Genomic DNA, 19962 nt, shown 5'->3' with positions numbered 1-19962 from the left:
TCGCGAACACAACGTGATTAAACAGAGAAGTCGGAGCGGAATAATAAAACGTACGGAACGAAGAACGTACTCGGAACAGGTTGGAATATTTTCTTTCAAGTTTAAGAGAAGAAACAAACTGTTCTTCGAAATTGAATTTCGTCTAAAAATTTTCCGATTCTACATTTAAATGTTTTTCTTTCCTTTTTTTTTCTTTCTCTCTCTCCTTTTTTTTTTTTTCCATATCGAGAGTCGGCACAAGGTTAAAAAGTTCCCATGGATGCGCGCCGAGCCTAAGGAAGTTTCGACCTCCTCGTCTTCTATATATAGACGCGTTAGTACGAACCGGGGAATAAAATTGTTGCCACCGAGCGAAATCGCAACATGTTCCCGGCGACGCGTCCCGACACGCACGTGCACTCTCGCGTTCGCCGACCACGGACGGGGGTTTCTCTCTGCACGCGACAGCCAATCGTAAACAAAGAGATTCGTGCTCGCGTTCCGGCGGCGCGTTGATAACGCAATAACTCTTTGTAACAACAGCACCGTCCGAGATGAACTCGGCGAACTCAGGGGGACGGAAGAAAACTTGATCCTTTCCTCTACGGGTTGCGAGGGGAAATTATAGTTTTTCTTTTTTTTTTTTTTTTTTTTTCCTCTTCCCCGATCTTCGGGGCGAATTTATTGTTCGCGTATATGCGTGCGTATATATTTATTATGCTGTCCGAGGATTAACGAGCCGCGGTCGAACGCGTTGCGCGCGTCATACGAGTACGGAAAGGCGGTCCCGCGACGGCGGACGATGGTCGTGAAATGCTATCCCTCTTTTAAGACTCCCTTCGCGATAAAAACAGCGGTTTCTCGACGTGCGCACTTGACTACGTTACGTACGTTTCTCTCTTCCGGCATCGAGCGTATCGACGTATATTTATACGTATGTATAGTATATAGTTATTATCGTTTTGAATACGAGTCTACACTGAAATTACTCCGGTAATAATGAAGCTAGTGACGATAAATTGTAACGCTAACATATCACATAAATAAGGCGTAAACGTTCGGCGAATTTTTCGACGGAAAAAAAAAGAAAGAAAGAAAAATTAATTTTTTTTTATTTATTTATTTATTTTATTATTTTTTTAATGAGTAATTGTCGGAATAAATATGACACGTGAAACTGAATCTCTTTATTTTAAATTTATTACTATTATCTTAGCTTGCATTATGTATATTCTAATTTTAAACAATTTCGATAAAATACGCGATAAACTTGCAGAACGTTATTCATTAATTTATTTTTATTTTTTAATTGTAATGCTTCTCGGGTTTCATATTTTATTGAGTAATATGTTATTCAGCAACGCGCGAAACAGCGCGTGCTTCGTACAGGCCGCACTTGCTCCGTCGAAAGTAATACTTTTTTTCTTTACGTCCTCGCGCTATTTGAACGTAATTTTGATAAGGGGAACCTACGCGCCCGTCTTGTCGCACGTTAAAAGCTAAGTCTTATCGCAATATTAGTCTCGTACACACACGTACACGTGCCATGCCGCAATATGTTCTCGACTCAATATATTCGAATACGGATTTTATCAAAACGTACAGAAAAAAAAATGAAAAAAAAAAAAAGAGAAAAAGAAGAAAAATACAGGCAATATGAATTTAATAAATGTATAAATATTATAATAAATTTTTTTCCTCAACTGTTCATTGCCGCGACTCGGGGAAAAATTTAAATATCAAATCCCCATGACTCAAGATCGGAGGATTATTTATGTGAGAATTATCTGACAAAAAGTAAAGCGGTATTGTCGCCGGTATAAAAATAGATAAGCTCATTTACTTAAGCGGTGAGCAAATTGTTCGCACCTGCTGAAACTGAAACCCGAAGCGGCCTGGCACTTTATTGCGTATACGTACGGCCGTGCTTGTTGTAAATTGCGCAAAAACCGTGCCCCGTGCGTTTCAGCGACGCGTTGAATAATATCGAGAGCGAGGAATTTCGTTCGCATTTACGAATTTTCGACATACGCGTGAAAGCTGAGAATATAGCAAAACGTGACCCTGCCAGAGGTTGGCTACCGGCTCGAGAGACATTTTTCCCTAACCGAACAAAGATTACTATCGATTGTTATTAAACTTGCATCAACTTCGATTTATGACGCTGCACGAGAAACGGTAATAAAAGATAACGCGTTTCTTTATCGCCTGTCTTCGATAAGCGAGCTTAACCGCCGCGATTAATAAATTAATAATTTATTAAATTAAGATTAGCGCCCTGAAATAATTCGTAGGTGAAATCTTCGACGCCCTCTCAAATGCTAGACGATTTATTTTTGCCGAAGTGAAATTATTTGAAACAGTGTTAAGAATGCTTGTGTGCGTTTTATTAAGTGATTAATTTCCACAAACATAAATTAACATACATTATATTATTAATAACATACCGGTATTTTTCTTTAATTCCGCGTTCCGGAAATCCCACGAGTATCCCGTCCAACAGGTTCATTGCGGGCAAGAATTGTTTTTTTTCTTTTTCTTTCTTTTTTTCTTTTTTCAAATCGTTTACAAAGGCCGTAGGCGCGGAACTGCTCGTTACACCGAGCTCATTCACACGTCGTGGAAAACGGCGAGCCTGCCGCGGATCTTTGACAGGTGTTATCGCGCGATTATACCGTAACGTGTGCCTCCATCGGTTCTTTTTCGCGCCTCGTCGCGTTTCTCTTTACCTCGCGCGAAAGAACGCCGGTCGCAAAAATTCGGGAAAAAAAAAAACGAGTCCGGCCGCGGATCACGTCGTAAATTATATATTTCGAAAAGGCAGGGTTCAAAGTCGTCGGCGATTAATCGAGCGGCATTAAACAACGGCCGCTTACTCCGCGACGAGTGTCAAAAATAATTCAAGTTTCACGCCCGTGGCGAACAACGGCGAGAAAGTGAAAACGAGTCGAAAACGCGCGTGGCAACAAGAGGAGATAGCCAGACAACGGACCCCGTTTTGCTTCATGCCGTTTGACAACGGCGAAAACGGCCACGATCACGGCGAGCATTATCACTTAATGATACACCCAGGGGTACGAAATTATCGATCGTATCGATACCCCGCTTTCTCTCTCTCTCTCCCCCTTCGTTCGCAATTTAGATTAATTACTCTCTGTTTCCGCAGACAGGCGCGGCCCCGTGTTGTTGGTCTCGTTTTACCGAGCGCGCGTGTCGAAGACGCATTTCCCGCGCGATTCTCGTCGACGTAAAAATTTCTTTTTCTTTCCCGGTTTTTTCTTTTTTTTTTCTCTCTCTCTCTCTCTCTCTCCCTCCGGCGCTTTGTAAACTCGGCGAAGAGACGCGCGGCTGGACGGCAAAGTAAAAGAAACCTCCTCTCTTCTCCCCTACCTTTCGTAAACACTCGCAAGCACTCTAGAAACTTTCCGCGTTAAGCAATCTCCCTCGTTTGCTGGCGCAGGAACGCGCGCCGTGGAAAACGGTGTGCAAAGACGGCAATTGCAACAGACGCTGGTTTCGAGATTCGCTTAATCGTCGGGCCTTGAGGGCCTAGACCCAGTTACTACGGATTGCATTAGACACTACGACCAAACTCTGTTTCTCGTCGGCATTTCTGATCTCTCTTCTCCCCCTTTCTCCTCCTCCTCCTCCCCCCCCACGCCCCTTCAGCCCCTGCCGTCACCTCGCCGCCCCGTGTCTTTGACGAACGCGACGCAACCGCGAGCGGCGGAAAGCACCGAAATTGGAGCATCGATCGAGCCAGCCTGTTTATAACGCGATTCAATTTAATTTTATTACACCGCCGTGCGCGTACTTATGCAGCTCGCGCGTACGATATACATATAACATGCACGCGTGCGGTCGTTTTGCATTAAAGGAAAAAAAAAATAATAAAAAGAGAAAAAGAAATTTATTACAAATTAAAATGTAATCGGAGGCGAAGAGAAGCAACGTTCGGCCGGCTCGGTTGAATAGCTTATTAATTAAAGTCCGCGTACGAGGCGGAGCCAGCGCGCGGTTCCCTCGCGCGGTGACAAAATTGATCGAGTATTAATTTGTATATTCACCGTGTAACGTCGGTGGCTGACAAAAGCCACCCCCGCTAATTAAGATATTGTTGACGCGGGAGTTCGAACGGGGTCGGAACGTAGGTAATGCCGGGTAATTGTGTTACTAGTGCCGATGCCGTGACGTAACTTCGTTTGTCTGGCGCGGTAGTAACGGCCGCTTCCTCCGCCTTTGACTTCGAATGTCGCGGGGGAAGGCGATCGATTTCCGCGGCTATAAGAGGAAGTGTGTACGCCGAAGGGCAGATATGGCATTTTCTGCGGCGACAAGCGGCTAGCCGTACGAAATCAGGCGACAGAGACAGACAAGGGACGAGATAACGGGGAGAAATCGGTCATCGGCAATCCGGCCGGCGCGGTACATACACGCGGTGCTACACGTGAAACTCGACGGACACGACGTTAAAGTAACGTTCGCTAGCTGCCGTCGCCATATCTGCCCTTCGGCGTACATACATACAATCGGCCCGGCCGCGCAACATGCCCGAGCATCAAAAGCGGCGAGAAAGAGAGCACCGCGTGCGCTCTTCTACGACGTCGTAATAAGGTTAAGTTCGCGGAGTAACCGTAACGCGGAAAACGCACGAGGCATCGGCGTTTGCCGCGGGAAAATTGACTCGAGCCTGCGGCGACGACGACGGGCCGTTGGCTATCACCACGGCGACCGCGAACGTAAACGGGGCTTTGACGCGCGCGCTAAGCGGCGCGCGGAGATATTCAATGAGATAACGTAAAGCACGATAATAATACCCGGGGTGACACCGGGCCCGCTATTGGCAGGAAAACCCGTGGGCTCGCGCCCGGTGAAAGTAAAATGAGAAATTATTACGACGCGCGCGAATACGATCGATATACCGTCGGCTCCGCGATCGCACGCTCCTCGTCGCGGAATTGGACGTTGAATATCAATTTTATTTCTTTTCTTTTTCTTTTCTTTTTTTTTTCTTTCTTAAATAATGAAAGAGAAAAAATAAACCCACCCGTCGTCGAAATGGAATTGGCACCCGCGAACTTACGCTCGTTCCCTCGCGGTAATTCTGATTTAACTGGAATCTTTTTGCAGTGGTTCAATGACGTTACGTTTATTTGCATTATCGCGTCTATTATTAGCTTGTTATCAGTAATACGTTGCGGTATATTAACGTTACGTCCGCTATCGAATCTTACGATTCGAATGATAACCTTCGGAGCGCACAATTCATGCCGATCGGAATGCTAATCGCGCTTTTCTTATTATATGTTACGTAAATGTGAATTAGAAAACTGAGGTATTCTCAGCGTCATTCACGCTTATTTCGCGTGTGTCGATTTTAAATTCCTTCGAGCGCACGCATGCACATAAAACATTTTTTTTTTATCTCTTTTTTTTTTATCACAGACGTCTGTGGATCGAATCTATTCGCGAGATGTTATCTGCATAACGACTCAGAAATTTGTATGTATCATCTTCCGTTTATCATTCAATAAATCGATTCAGTTTTCGATAGTTTTTTTTTTTTAATTTTTTTTTTCTACACAAGTCGATAAATTCGGAATATATTATTATATTACAATTCAATTGCACTATTAATTTATCGGTCAGAATAATTGAATATTTTTTCATTGATTATTTTTTTTTTTACTATTAAAATCAATTTTTTTTAATTAAAAAAATTTGCAACCCAAAAAAATAATTCCTTTCTTTCCTATTATTTTTTTTTTCACGTTTGAAAGTTTTTCTTTTTTTTTCTGGAGATCGCTTTCCAGTAATATGCGCTAGGTTAAAGATCCTATGTGTTACATTCGCGAATTCGATTACGTGTTTTGATTTAAATTATCGAGTATAATATTTGACGCACGAGTTCAAAGATTACAGCGAACGTTTTGCAAATTATGTGCGTGGGTGGCATCGAACGGGGGGGCTTATCGTCAGAACATTAGAAATGCAAAGCGCTATAAATGCTAAAAATATTTCTTGCGTATGTTTTTAAAGTGTAAACGATCTTTATCGCCTGTAGTACCCATCGCTGTTGTTCTTTTCCCTGCCATTATAATGTTTATGGCATAATTACGTCACACATTTAAAGTCCTATGAAATATACGTAGTTCGGTTACTCGAAATTATCACTCGGCCGTTACGTCAATCATCCTTTCTATTTCGAGGAACGGATCGCACGGCGTGCGAGCGAAATATATATTTCCCGGCGGTGTGTATTCGCGAACCCGGGGAGAGAACCGTTCGTAGCTGCGAGAACGAAAACGAAACCGCGTTTATTCGCGACCCTCGGTCGAAGCGGCGGCGCTTAATGATCGTTTGATAAGTGACAATGAAAGGTACTCACCTTCGAGCTTCATGCCGACCTCGAGGCACTTCTGAAAGCGGCAGTAGGGACACCGTTTTCGCTGGGTCTTGTCGATGTGGCAGGACCTCTCCGCGACGCATGTGTAGACCTTCTTGTTCTGGACGGTGCGCTTGAAGAATCCCTTGCAGGACTCGCACGTGAGTAAACCGTAGTGATAACCGGACACCTTGTCACCGCACACGGGGCAGAGCTCCTCGATGACGATGTCCTTGGTGTCCGGGAAGTCGGACGGGCACGGTATCGAGCCGGTTACGATGCCAACTTGGCCGAGACCGGGATGACACAGGGTACCGCCGCTGGTTGGGATACCGCCGGCGACTATGCTGCCGCTTCCCGCGGCGGTGGCAGCCGGTCCGCAGCTCACCGGGACGTTGGCCGAGCCTGGACCGCTACCACCGGCACCGGGGCCGGTGCCGTTGCCGTTGCCTCCGCCACCGCCGTTACCACTGCCGGCGTAACCGCCGCCGCCGCCGCCGCCTCCTCCACCGCCTCCGCCGCCGCCGCCGTTGTTTTCGAGACTGGTGGACGTGCCGCCGCAGGCTCCGTTACCGCTTCCGGCTCCTGTAGGCGGGAACAGACACGTGTACACTTTCTTGTTGGCGCAGATTTCGAGCACCGAGGACGCGCCGCCCGCGTTACCGCCGTTACCGCTGCCCGCGTTACCGCCGTTGCCGCCACCGCCATTGCCACCACCCCCCGACTGGGAGAATAGGCACGTGTAGACCTTTTTGTTGCTACACGGCGAGCCGTTGCGCTTAAAAAAGTTCTTGCAGTTCTCGCACGTGAGCAGGCCCTGTATCCCGCACTGATAACCGGACATGTTCTTGTGACCGCACACCGGGCACCGGTGGTCCTCGAGGGGGCCGGTGTCGAAAAAGGCGGCCTCGAAACTGGACATCCCTTGCGACTGCGCCGCCTGATTGTGAGCGGACATTTGTTGCTGCTGCTGCTGCTGCTGTTGCTGCTGCGACTGAGATTGCGGCTGATGGCACATGGGCGATGGCGAGCTTTGGGCGCAACTGCTATAAGCCGACGCGCCGTAATGCGGCTGCGGCTGTTGCTGCGGGGGCTGCTGCCCGGCGGCTTGCGGGCTGCCCTGCGGACTCAGGTGGAACGGCGACATGCTCAGGGATATCAGGCCCGAATGTTGCTCCATCTCCAATAACATATCACCCATGCGCGAATGGCACCGCACGACGGACGGACGTGCTCGCGTATCGGCACATATATGAAACAGGGGGGGGCTGTTCGTGCTCCCGGTTGACCCCCTTTTACCACCCACCGCCAACCCCGTCTGACTCGGATGCGGCCGACGCGAACGATACGGTTACGGCCTTTCCGATGGATGCACCTCCGATCGAGGAGGAGGGCTGATTTCTTTTCCGCGGGGGTGGGCGCGCTGATCAATTACCCCTATATCGTGCCACGTATGCGTCCGTTTATCCCGTTGGGGCGACGCTCGCGGGACATCGCTCCCTATCCGGTTGAGAGAGCCAACGGCGCGCCGCCGGCTGTTGAATGTCTCTTGTAAAATGCGGACCTGGCGCACCCGCGTGTTCGGCCTGACGACGCCGATGACGTTTCGATGATGTCAACGAGGACAGTGCCGGCACAATTGCTGGCGAGGAGGAAACGAGGGAACACACACTCGACTTCGGTACTTCGAACACGAGAATATCGATCACCAGTCACGCTCTTTTTCTCTCTCGCTATCTCTCTCTCTCTCTCTCTTTCTCTCTACGCTTCTCTCTCTCTCTCTCTCTTTCTCTTTCACGGGGTTACACACGTTCGGCGAGAAAAATCATCGCGCACCACCAAGAATTACGGATACACAGATAAGTCGGCAAGACTACGTCCGAGGCATGGTAGCGATCGCCGAAATGCGTGGCCGCGCGCGTCAACATTCGCCGCCCGATGCGGAGCGGCTATACGCGCACCAAAAGTGTTCCCCCCCTCTTTTTTCTCTTTTTTTTTCTTTCTTTTCTCTTCACGGCGCGTTTTCCTCTCCTTGTCCACTGCAATCCAACTTTATCGCCGGGCGCGACGCGGATGACGGGACGACTCGCGCCGCGCGACGAACACGTCCGTCCGCATATTTGCTGCGCGCGGAAAGAAGCAGATGGGGACGGGGAGGCGCGCACACGCGATAACGGGCGAACACGAGGAAGAGCCCCGGTAGCGGCACACGGACGAGGTGCGCGACTGTCAACAAACGCGAGTGAGAACTGATCGCGGGCGAACGACGATCGGGTCGTATTAATATCGCGAAGAGCGGAGGTAGGCGCGAAGAGGAAAGGCGCGGACGTGCACGCACTGTTATCCCGACGAAGCTGAGGAAAAACCGGCGAGCGAGCGAGCGGAGCTGATCAGATGAACGGCGCAGCGCCGGATCGGCGAGGAGTAGCTCTGGTTAAGCGGGAGCCCGGAACGGCGCGACTTTACAGCTCGCCTATCTGCGTACGACTAGTTGTCCTCTCGGCTCGTTGCTTTCCCGAAGGGCCCGCCCCCTCTCCTCCACCGCCCTACCGTCGGCACATGGAGTAGGTAGGTAGGTAGTGACCGCCGGGGAGGCCGCCTTTGCGAGACACGGCATACGTGACGTATCGCTCCGCTGCGAGCGTGGAGGTAACCAGCGTCGTCAACGACGACGAGAACACGGCCCGCGACGACCTACGTTCGTCACGCCGGCACGACGGGCGTCCGACGACGGCGACGCTGCGGCTTCGCGCCGCGCACGCTCGTGTTTTCCCTCTCGGTTTTCTCACGCCGCTGAACACTCCCGTTTTCGCGGCGATAACGTACGCGGCGGCCCCGACGCGGGTTCCTTTTTCTTATCCTTCTTCGAGCGGGGCGGCGCGCGGCACTACCGAAAAAAAAACTGGAGCGACGCCCGTCGGTCCGTTCGCCCACGGCGGAGAGCCGCGGTCGCTCGGGTAAAAAGTAATCGCTGCCACGAGAAACTGTGCCACGAAGAACGGTGCCGAGGCGCGCACTAATGCTGTCAGGCTCCTTCGGCGTTTCGGTGGGTATAGAGAGAAGGCGCGCGTGTCCCTTTACCGACGGGCAGCGGAGACGCCGTGCGGCGCGACGAGAAGGAGGAAACGAGAGACCAAGTCGGCGACGAGGCGCGGAGCGAGCGAGACGCGCGCGCGGAGTATAACCAACACAGCGCACGGCATAAGTGAAAGTGATTCAGCAGCGCATGCCACCGCGCGCGCGGCCAGGTATCCGACGGCGGTATGGAGGTCCGTACGAACAGCGGAGAGAGAGAGCGAGAGACCGCGAAAGGGAGACGGAGGAAGAGAGAGAGAGGGGCCGAGTAACACGCGGTCGCGGCGGAGAGGAAGGTAGGGGGAGGGGCACGGTATTGCCGCGGTCGAAGGTACCGGTGGAGAGGCACGGAGGGACACGGCGAGAAGGAGGTTGCACGACCTGTGGCGGGGGATGACCTACTTACGGAACCAGGTCTATGTCGGCCGGAGAAATATTGTCCGCGTCGCGCGCGCCTGCCCCGTCGCTCGACGATCTCCGTTGTTCTCTCGTTTAAAGCCTCGTTACGCGCATAGAGCCGCGGACGATCTCTTCGCATCGGGGAGTCGAATTTTGGAGATGCTTAGTATACGACTATGTAGAAATAAAGAAAAAGAAAAAAGGACGAAAAAGAAGAAGTTCTCTGTCTAGAGAGAGAAAGAGAGAGACACTCCTACCTCGTTGGCGGGAACCGAGAGAACGACCGGTCCTGCGAATGATGTAAGACGCATTCCGCGAACGGTGTCGGGTAGGACCGAAATCTTTTTTCAGCCTCTCCGCGCGCAGCGGAAGAGAGACGGAATACGCCACGCCGCGAGAGGGAACGCGCGCGAAGCACTCCTCTTCGCGGAGAGAAGCGACTCTTGCTTTCAAAGTGCACGGGGACGGCGGGCGACCCGGCGCGGATAATATCGTCAGGTAGGAGCGCGACCGCGGATAAGCGCGTTCGCGGGCACGGGACACGTACCAGGCCGCCGCTGGGTCAACAGCAACGCCGTTGGCACTCCCCGAGAGACAAGCACCAGCAGCCTCGCGCCTCTGTGTACGGCGTGTACGTGTACGTACGCGGCGAAGTATACGATCGCGGTGGATGTGCGACGCGGCGCGCGGTGGGGAGACCTACTGACCCAGTTCGTTGAGAACATGACGCAGCCGCGACTCGCTCCCTCTCGTTACGTACACCGCGCTCCGTCTCCGTTACCCTCCCCCGTCCACCCCGTCCCGCTCCCGCATCCTCCTTTCGTCCCTCACCGCCGCCGCCGCCGCCGTCATCGTCATCGTCGGTTTCTCTTTCTCTCTCCTTCCTTCCCGTCGGACCCTGTCTCCCTCTTCCCGCCCCCCTTCGTCCCCCTCCGCGTTTCGTCCAACATCACCGACGTGCGTGCGTCTTTCTTTCGCTTTACCCCCCTTTCGCATCCCCTCGACATCCTCCGCGCCTTCCTACATCGTACAGGCGTACTCTACCGCCAGCGCGAAAAGCCCCGCGCTCGCCCTGCCTTTTTCTCTCTTTCTGACCAAGTCCCTCTCCTCCCTTCTCGCAAACCCGCCGCGCCGCGCTCACTCTCACTTTCTCTCTTCCTCGCACGCCCCCTCCTCGTTCCTCCCGCCCGCCCAGCTCATTTATTCACTCGCTAACTCTCGCACTCTTTCCCGTACGAGTGACCGAGCGAGCGTATCTGCTGTAACAACGCGTACACACGCATACGTACGTACACACACCGGCGTAATCGCGCATACTCGCGTAAGAGGAACGCGCGCGCTCGCGTACACGAATGCACGCCTCGCGGGGTATCGCAAGTGTGTTGTCATCGTCGTTGTCATCGCATCGGGTGCACCAGGTTTCGAGATTGAGCGTACGTCGCCGTAGCGCACCGTAGATTAATCCTAGAATTTCACGCAAGGGGTGGCTCGGGGTTTCGATTATTAATTAGAAGAAAGAAAAAAAAAATATTTGAATTTTACAGGGGGAGATCGTAGCGTCGTCGCTTCGGCAGCATCCGAGAATGCGTAATAACCTGATTTATTTACCGGGGAGCTTTTCGAGAAAAATAACCCCGGGGACAAACATGTCTCGGCATTGATTCCATAATAGAGCCATTCTTATGATAACTATCGGGCGCTCGTAGAACGGCCGATTCGGGCTTCGCCCGCGTTTATCAAGCCGTACACAGTACGAAAAAAAAAAAAAATAAAGCAGCACGAAAGCGTGTAGAAAGCATGATAAGCGATTGCGTAGCGGAGTCGGTGCTCGCATAAGCGAAGGATGTGTAAGCGAAGGATAAAGCACAACCTGATCGAAAAGAATAAAATTCATTCCAAAAAAAAGGAAAAAAAAAAAAAATTTAATTAAATTAAATTAAATAAAAAATAAAATAAAATAAAATAAATAAAATAGAGGAATTGTGTTACAAAACACTTCCGCTCGTCCCCTTTCGTTATTTACTTATTTCGTTATTCACCACGGTAAGCGCACTCGTTCAATAGGAAGTTTTCAAAATGCCGTCTTATATACTCGGCGAAATACAAAACAATACTCTCATTTAGAGTATCCCATTGCGTTTAAAAACGCATTAAAGAGCCATCGTTACGTTTCCGCTTGAAAATCACTTTATGTACGAAGTGCCTCTTGCGCCTCGCTGGTTTCATAACATAGATTTAATATTTATTGTATTCGAAGATGCATTACGAGATCGGTTCGTCACGGATACGCGGGACGTAATAGATTGCGTAAATTCCGTAACTTCCGAACGAAGCGAACGGGGAACCGTGACTCGAATCCTCACTGGAAAAAAAAAAAAAAAAAATACGCACGATCGATCGAACTTCCGTTTCTCATTGTGCCGGCATGCCTTTAAACAGAGCGGCCTGTGCCTTTTGTTCGAACCCGCGGGGATCGGAAGTGCGTACCCGCGCGAGCGCCGTCGCGTCCGAACGCCCGCACGCACGCACGCACGCTCACGCATTATTTTTACCGAGTAGAAATGCCCGCGGAAAAAATTGCCCGATGGCGTTAAATTGGTCGACGACGCAGGTGGAATAAAAATTGTCGCGAGCGGGGAAGAAAAAAAAAAAAAAAGGAAAAAAAAAAAGAAAAAAGGGTCAAACGAAAGCGAAAAGGGCCTCGGCGGCCAGCACGGAACGCGCACGAAAGAACGGAAGAAGGAACGGAGGAAAGTGAAAGCCCATCCGCACGCCGCGACCCAGAAACTTTCAAAGTGTAAAATCGACGGCGCAACGCGGCCGTTTGGTAGTCGCCGTACACGCGGGCGCGTCCGCGAGCTAAGGATTCTCTCGGACTCTTCTTTTTCATTTTATTTCCCCTTTTTTTTTTATTTTTATTTTATTTTATTTTTCTCTCGCAGCTACGATTGCGATATTAAAATTGCGTCCGCCTGCCGAGGCACGGGGCGGCGTAGATAATTACCTGCGACGCGTCGAGGGCGGAGGAATCGGACGGAATCGGTTTCACTTTCGAGTGTCGCGTTTTCGGCGCGGCGGTTGCACCGCGTTACGCAACGTAACGTTGCGCATTACGAGTATACCGGGTGTAATTGCGTCGGGTCGTGAGTTGATAAAAAAAGAAAAAAAAAAAAGGAAAAAAAAAGAAAAGAGAGAGAGAAAAAAAAAATGAATAAAAGAGAGGCGAGTAAAAAAAAAAGAGAGAAAACAAACGTCCTGTTCTTTATTCAAATAAGTCTCGTCGATTTGCAAAAATGTCACACTCGGTGTCACCGCGGTTGCGTAACACGGTCCAATTGCAACGCTCCAATTAACGATAATATCGTTTAGCATGTCGCCGACAGAATTGGCCAGCACGTGGAGGCTCGCCGCCGACGCGATGCGACGCGATCGCGGACGCGACGCGATCGTGCGGTGGTCTGTGCGTTCGTCGGCTCGTTATCGCGGACGATTAATAGTATATAAAAGGGATAGAGAAGAATTATAGACGGAGTGGTATGAAACAAGCGATTCATCGTGCGAAAACGTCGTCGAAGCGCGACGCGGCTGCGACGCGACGGTATACCCGGCGCACCTCGGCGCTGCGCTCTTTTTTTTTTCTCTTCCCCCTTTGTATTTTTATATCGCGCTACGTTTATGAACGTATACATATTTATTGCGTGTTTTTACTCGGCGTAAAACTCGTTACGCGAACTCAGGACTCGGCGCGACGTGATAACGGCCGACAGTCAACGACGGCGAGGCGAGTCCTTTTACCCGTATAGATCGAAATTATGCGACCGTTATCGGCATCGCGCTCGATTTCTGGGTCAATTAGCGTCGCCGGTGATCCTTTAAACACCCCACAGCCGGATAGACGTGCAAATTTCGTCCCTCGCGACGTCGATCGGAATAATTGCCACGACGGCGAGCCACGCGAGAATACCTCGCGCATCTCGGGGATCTATAACGAAAGTTCGAAACTTGCCAAGGAACACGGTCCAACTTGAGGAATCTTGACCCAGTTATAGACAGCGTAGCATACATTCTTTGAAAAGAATATGAAGTAATTTTATTTAACTCAGATATGAATAACCGAGTAAACAATCATTAAAAAAAAAAAACGATGGTAGGACGTATGACGCTGACAAAGAAAAATCTTATCTTTCGCGAAGAAGGGTGGTGAACAAAAAATTATAATAACGATATGAATTCAATATCTGATAAAATCGAATATATGAAATCAAAATCTTTCTTTAAAGGGAAGTTAAAAAAAAAATAAAATAAGGAAAGAAAAAAAAAAAAAAAAGAGGAAGCGAATTATACTTTAAAGTAGGGCACCGAAATAATTTACTGAACCAAGACAATGCAAATTGCAGTTGAACTGATTATAAGATGCATAATAAAAGATAAAAAAAAAAAAAGGAGTGAACCAGATTCAGAAACTCAGATAACTTGTTTTGAATTGAGGTAATTTAGGTCATGGAGAACATCGTAATATCTACTACCCATCGGAGTATTGGAAAAATGCGCCGCTAGTCTTTTGAGATCAAAATATTAATAAATCGATAAAGCTATATTGTGCCGCGTGCGGCGGTTAATTATCGCAGTCTGCGACGACACCGCGGGGGTATCCCCCTCCCAATGCAGGAAGCTGCGAAGTCCGGCTCCTGGTCGGCGCGCTCGACGTCCGATTCAATTTCGACGAGGATTCGAAACGATACTTTTCGAGACGAAAGAATCAATTTTCCTTTCGAGCGATCCGTCTCCCGAACTGGGACGCGGGTAATTTATTCGTGGCGGGATAACGCTCGCTGCAGCTGGGCCGGCCCGAGAGAAAGAGACGCGCGAGTAATGTACGTTATTAATAAGAAACGGGAAGGCTCGGGGGGGAGGGAGGGAGGGGTAGGGTTTCCGATAAGAGCGCTCGTTTCTCGAAGACCGCGTCTCGGGATGCGATTACTCTCCGCCGCGGAATCATAGCTTGTAATATTCGTCGCGAGGAATACGAGCGTACCGGTGTACGATGTGTATCTCTATCTTTATCTCTCTCTTTCTCGCCGCTTCGCGCTCTCTCGGCATCAACGGTGTGTGTCTCGGTGTGCGAAGTGTGCCAAGGCCTACCCCTACTCCGCAATCCCATTTTCGAAACTAAAAGTAAAATCTAACCGATTGTGTGGTTACACGTCGTATATTAACGTAATGAATATTTCTGTCGCGTGAGAAGGGGGCGGGGGGGGAGGTGGAGGGAGGGAGGGTGGAATTCTCCTTTTGCGTTACGCTTACGAAAATCTGGAGTATCCGAGCCCCGCGCGCTTCACACATTCCGATACGGCATTGCGAAGATCTATCGAGGGAAACGCATGCCAGCGAGGAGTCGTTCTTTCTTTTTCTTTCTTCTTTTTTTTTCTTTTTCTATTTTTTTCTTTTTTTTTTTTTTTTGCTGTCAACGATTATTTACGCCTCGCGTGCCGTTCGCACGACGAAGTGACCTGGAGCGATATTTGTTTAACCTAGATTTTCCTCGGTTCTAAACAAATATACCTGAGACAAAGTGGCGATTGTTCGCAAATTCGTGTGACAATGGTGACGGCAGTAACACGATTCATAGGCAGAGAAAAAAAAAAAAAAAAAATAAAGAAAAAGAAAACCAGGTTCTCCGGAACCGTACGGATACAGTTCGAAATTAACTTCGGTCCCTACGGGTAGATCACGAGAGTTTCCGCGAACGTTGCCGAAAAAAAGAAAAAAAAATAAAAATAAAATAAAAATAAAAATCTACGGCCCCGGTGCGTGACCCATTTCTCAAGTCCGATTCGGCGTGCTCTTGCAATAAAGATTTCGCAAAAATCGCCGCTCGCTTTGTCTCAGAAACGACGGTGGAAGTAAGAGAGCAAGACAGACAGCGAGAGAGAGAAAGCGGGAGAGGGAGAGACAGCGATGTTTCATCTACGAAACGCGAATCGTCGTTTTGCAGGCCAGTTCGCACGTCCTTGACACATTTACCCACATGGGGTACCGCGAGAGACCACGTGCTGGTGTGCTCGTGATGTATCTATGCCTGTGCACTCCGCGTGCGTGTGCGTGCGTGCGCGCGGAACGCATCGGCGAGCGTATCATTGCAATATCGCGAGCCGCGCGTGCGTTCATTTGTATACGAGAGCGCGTTATTACGTACGTGGCGAGAGAAAAAAAAGAAAAAAAAAAAGTAACTCGACAGAGTTTTGAGATTATGTTCAAAAGCCGCGTTCGAAAACGACTTAACTTCTGCGTTAATCCGCAAATAATCCTTTTTTTTTTTTTTTCTTTACCACTTTACTCAAAACTGGTGTTGAATTTTTTTTTTCCCATAGCGCGAAGCTATCGAGAAACCACGCGTCGGTGGTTTTTGAGTTACAAACGGGTCGGAATGTGAAGGTGTCGTTGCGCATTAGCCTCGAGCGGCTGCGTGGATGCGCATGCGGAAAAAAAAATAACTGCGCAAAAGCGCGAATAGACGCGTTACTTTATCGTTTTTTTCGAAACGAGTCTAAATAAAATGGTATCTTATAAAATCTAGAAATGAGAGGAAATGGCGCTTGAACGAAGCGTCTGCCAACGGTGCGCGGAGCTATTTACCTGTCTGTTTTTCCACTGCGTTTCGCAAATACCCGAGCAATAAAACGCTGAGAGATCTACTCGCAGATATTCGTCTTAAAATTCAAATTGACCGATCTATCACGTATCGGAAAAGAAAAGTCGTTCGGTAACGCAATAGGGAAATGTTGATAGATTTTATCGCCGCTCTAATGATCCCATGACAATAACGTAAAGAGTAGGCGTGCCGGATCTAGAATTAAGTCGTTCTACTTCGCCGCGCTAACGCGGAATCGACGCGGAGCGTTTATTCGATAGCAGGAGATTCTAAAACGATTCCAATTCTGAAAAGAAAATAAAAAAAAAAAAAAAGAAACGAGTGTCCCTACGAGCGTGGAACGTGGCAGTCATTAACAGTTTCGAGTTCTCGCACGCTGAGCAGCATTCTATTCTTGGAAAGTGAAGAAAGGACCGAGAGAAAGAAGGGACTTGGCGCAATATAGTCCCTTTGGTACCTTTCTCTATTATATGTTTTGACATCTTTTTTTTAATGACTTTCATCACTTACTATCGCCTCCTGGGAAGCGCCTAAAGTTTTATAGCCCAGCCTTATAAATTAGGTCGAAATTGAAATATACCTCTCGTCTACCTGAACGTCATTGCAATGTGTTTTACAATCAGTAAATTGTAAAATTAAATGAAAATCAAGTCTGCTTTTTAGCTTTAATAATTTTAATAAATATTAATTTTCTTTTTTTAGCTTACTATGTAAAAAGTTGGTTTAAAAATAGAATTTTTTTTATCAAAAAGGTTGACGTTAAAAAAGAAAATGTTTAAATGTGATTATAAATGTATTTTTCACAAATAATTTCAACGATAATATGAATAAATACGCCTATTTATCTTAGAACAATGTTATCTAATTTAAATGCTTTAACTTTACAATTTTCATAGAAATTAATTACTATTTTTAAACAAAATGATGAATATTCAAAATATTAATAAAGCTCGATATTAATATTTTAAGTCGTTTAAATATAAAATTGAAGAATTAAATGTATTTTTTTCAAATAATTCCAGCGATAATATAAATGAATACGCCTATCTATCTTAGAACATTGCTATCTAATTTAAGTGCTTTAACTTTACAATTTTTATAGAAATTAATTACTATTTTTAAACAAAATGATGAATATTCAAATAATTAATAAAGCTCGATATTAATAATTTAAGTCGTTTAAATATAAAATTAAAGAATTGAATACTTCGCGATATCCTTGCTCCAATAAGACACGCGCTTCATTTGAAGTTGACTATTCCGTAGAAATGTATGCGCTCTTTTGCATGTTAAAGATGCAAATTCGCGCGTTCGACGCGCGTAATTTCGTTGTGAGTTATACGCACGCAACGTCTGACAATTACAACAAACATTCGCGGGCTACCTTGTAAACTGTTCTCCCCCCTTTTTTTTTTCTTTTTTTTCATTACATATCTCGAGATTGGAAAAAGTCATGGGCAGTCTCGACCTTGACCGAAAAATTATTTGATATGATTACGAAAGGCAGATATCTCGACTGGAATGCGGCTCGTTTCTTTTCGCGCGGGAATTCGAGCAGGATGATTTTCAAGGTTGGAGGTGGAATCGGGGGTACGTGAAGCTCGACGCTATGAAAAGTAAGGCCGATGATAATGATTGGCGACCATAATGACCGGTAATTTCCTTAAGGAATAATTCCGGTTGAGTCGGAACGCGCAGCGATAAGAAAGAAAGAAAGAGATAAAGTCCCCGCGCGTACGTATTTTTACGTAAAGCAAATTCAACGTGCATCGCGCGACAATTATTATTTCAGTGCAAATAATATTTCTGCGATGCGCCCAGGCCACCGTCGAGGTAGCACAGTCTTGTTATTAAAGTAATATCAAATTTATTAAGAACAAAAGCTTTCGTAATCGCACAAAGGAGGTCTGACACGATATTAAAATGTGTTTGTAAACCGCTGCATACCGATTACATCGCGACAAGCAATCGAGAACGTAAAGAAATCGCGCGAAGTCGCGTTATCGCTAATTCATCGAAAATAACCGCGGTTACGATCAAGCGATGCGTCATGCATTAATCAGATTCCGCCAAGTCTCTTTTTCTCTCTTTCTCTCTCTCTCTCTGTCTATTTATATATAGTGCTCTAGGGCAACAGATATAGCGATCTCTTTAACGAGCCGACTCAAGAGCCGCGTCAAGAGCAATGAATGGGCGAAAGTCTTTCGCTCTCGTTTCGCCGGCCGGCCTTAGCACGTTTATCGTCGCGATTCTGCCCTCCTCTCTCTTTCTCTTTCCCCATTTCACGTCGCGCCGCGCGAAAACTGGCTCATCCGCTTTTACTTTCCGCGACGTCGGCTTTCATTGGCAATGGTACTAGTTACGGCTGTTACGTCGTGCGGTTACGCGAAGATGCAAGCGCTCCGCTCTCGGCTCGGACAAGCCGTCGTGCCGTGAGTGAGGTAAGCCGCCGACACTCTCCCTCTTTTCCCTCCCGTCGTCGCGATTATTCTCGACATTCTTGCTTGCACTTTCGCCCGCGCGAGAGAGCGCGTCACTCCGCAATGCCGCAAAAGCTTACTTTTCCTCTCTGTCGCTCCTTCATCATTCATAAATGCTTTTCGCGAACGAGTCTTATATTCTGCCCTTTTTCCCTTTTTTCTTCTTTCTTTTCTTTCTTTTTTTTTTTTTTTTAACTGTTAAAATTTTAAACGCGCTCAGACTACTTCGTTTTTATTCGTGTCTGTATATTTTTATTTTATTTTATTTTTTTTTTGTGCGATATAACTCGAGTATGTACTGCGTACGCGAACGATCACATAAGAACGACCGTACTCATGAAATAATAATGTAAATTTATAAATAACGAAAAGGAATAAAAAGTTCGTCTCGCTCTTGAAATACTTGCGGGCCGTTACTTTTTAATGGTATCAAAATATCATGGGGTAATTTTGGATTAATTTTTTTTTTTACACATGCGAATATTGAGAGAAATTGACCAGACCCCGAGTATAACTTGAGTGTCGGATTAAGGCGCCGTAAAAAAAAAAAAATTGTAACAGACGATGGTCGTTCAATTTTAAGGTGGGGCATAATTTTAAGCGATTCATCTCGCTTAATATTTGATCAGTCTACCTTTCTTAATTTGATAAGGTTTTGCCACTCACATTTTTATTATACATAATTGGAACTCCAGTAAGAAAGAAGAAAAGAAAAAAAAAAAAAAGGGGGTCACGGGAGGTAAAATTTTTGATGATAATACAAAGTCCTGAATTAACTGTGAATGGAGATTTATCGGCAATCTTGACAAACTCGGTTCGACGAAAATGTCTGTTCTATTTCAGGCCGCTGGGGTGTAAACTACTTCCCTCGCGACTATTTCTAGGTCAAGGGTGACGTTACTTAAAATTGCGACATCCGCTGCAATTAAATTTCGCGGCCGGTTAATCTTCGCGGCTTTTCAATTTTTAATTCCCCGCGCGAACGCGGCTCT

The 19962-nt window shown here is 47.4% G+C and overlaps 1 protein-coding gene across 2 annotated transcripts in view; it reads right to left on the bottom strand.

Annotated features, from left to right (window-relative positions):
• Ftz-f1 (ftz transcription factor 1) overlaps positions 1 to 19962 on the bottom strand; it is a 77321-nt gene that overhangs the window by 19950 nt on the left and 37409 nt on the right. Inside the window, exon 2 of one of the 2 annotated variants that reach the window (XM_070671688.1) lies at positions 6368 to 6949. In XM_070671688.1, coding sequence (XP_070527789.1) covers positions 6368 to 6949 — 582 coding nt within the window. Of the gene's footprint in view, positions 1 to 6367; positions 9172 to 19962 lie in introns of those variants that run through there. The other variant, XM_070671687.1, reaches the window with a different exon arrangement.

This window comes from Cardiocondyla obscurior, linkage group LG24, assembly GCF_019399895.1.
Source record: "Cardiocondyla obscurior isolate alpha-2009 linkage group LG24, Cobs3.1, whole genome shotgun sequence".
Taxonomy (NCBI): Eukaryota; Metazoa; Arthropoda; class Insecta; order Hymenoptera; family Formicidae; genus Cardiocondyla; species Cardiocondyla obscurior.
Note: the sequence above shows the minus strand (reverse complement) of the source record. Positions and strands in the feature narration are given on the sequence as shown.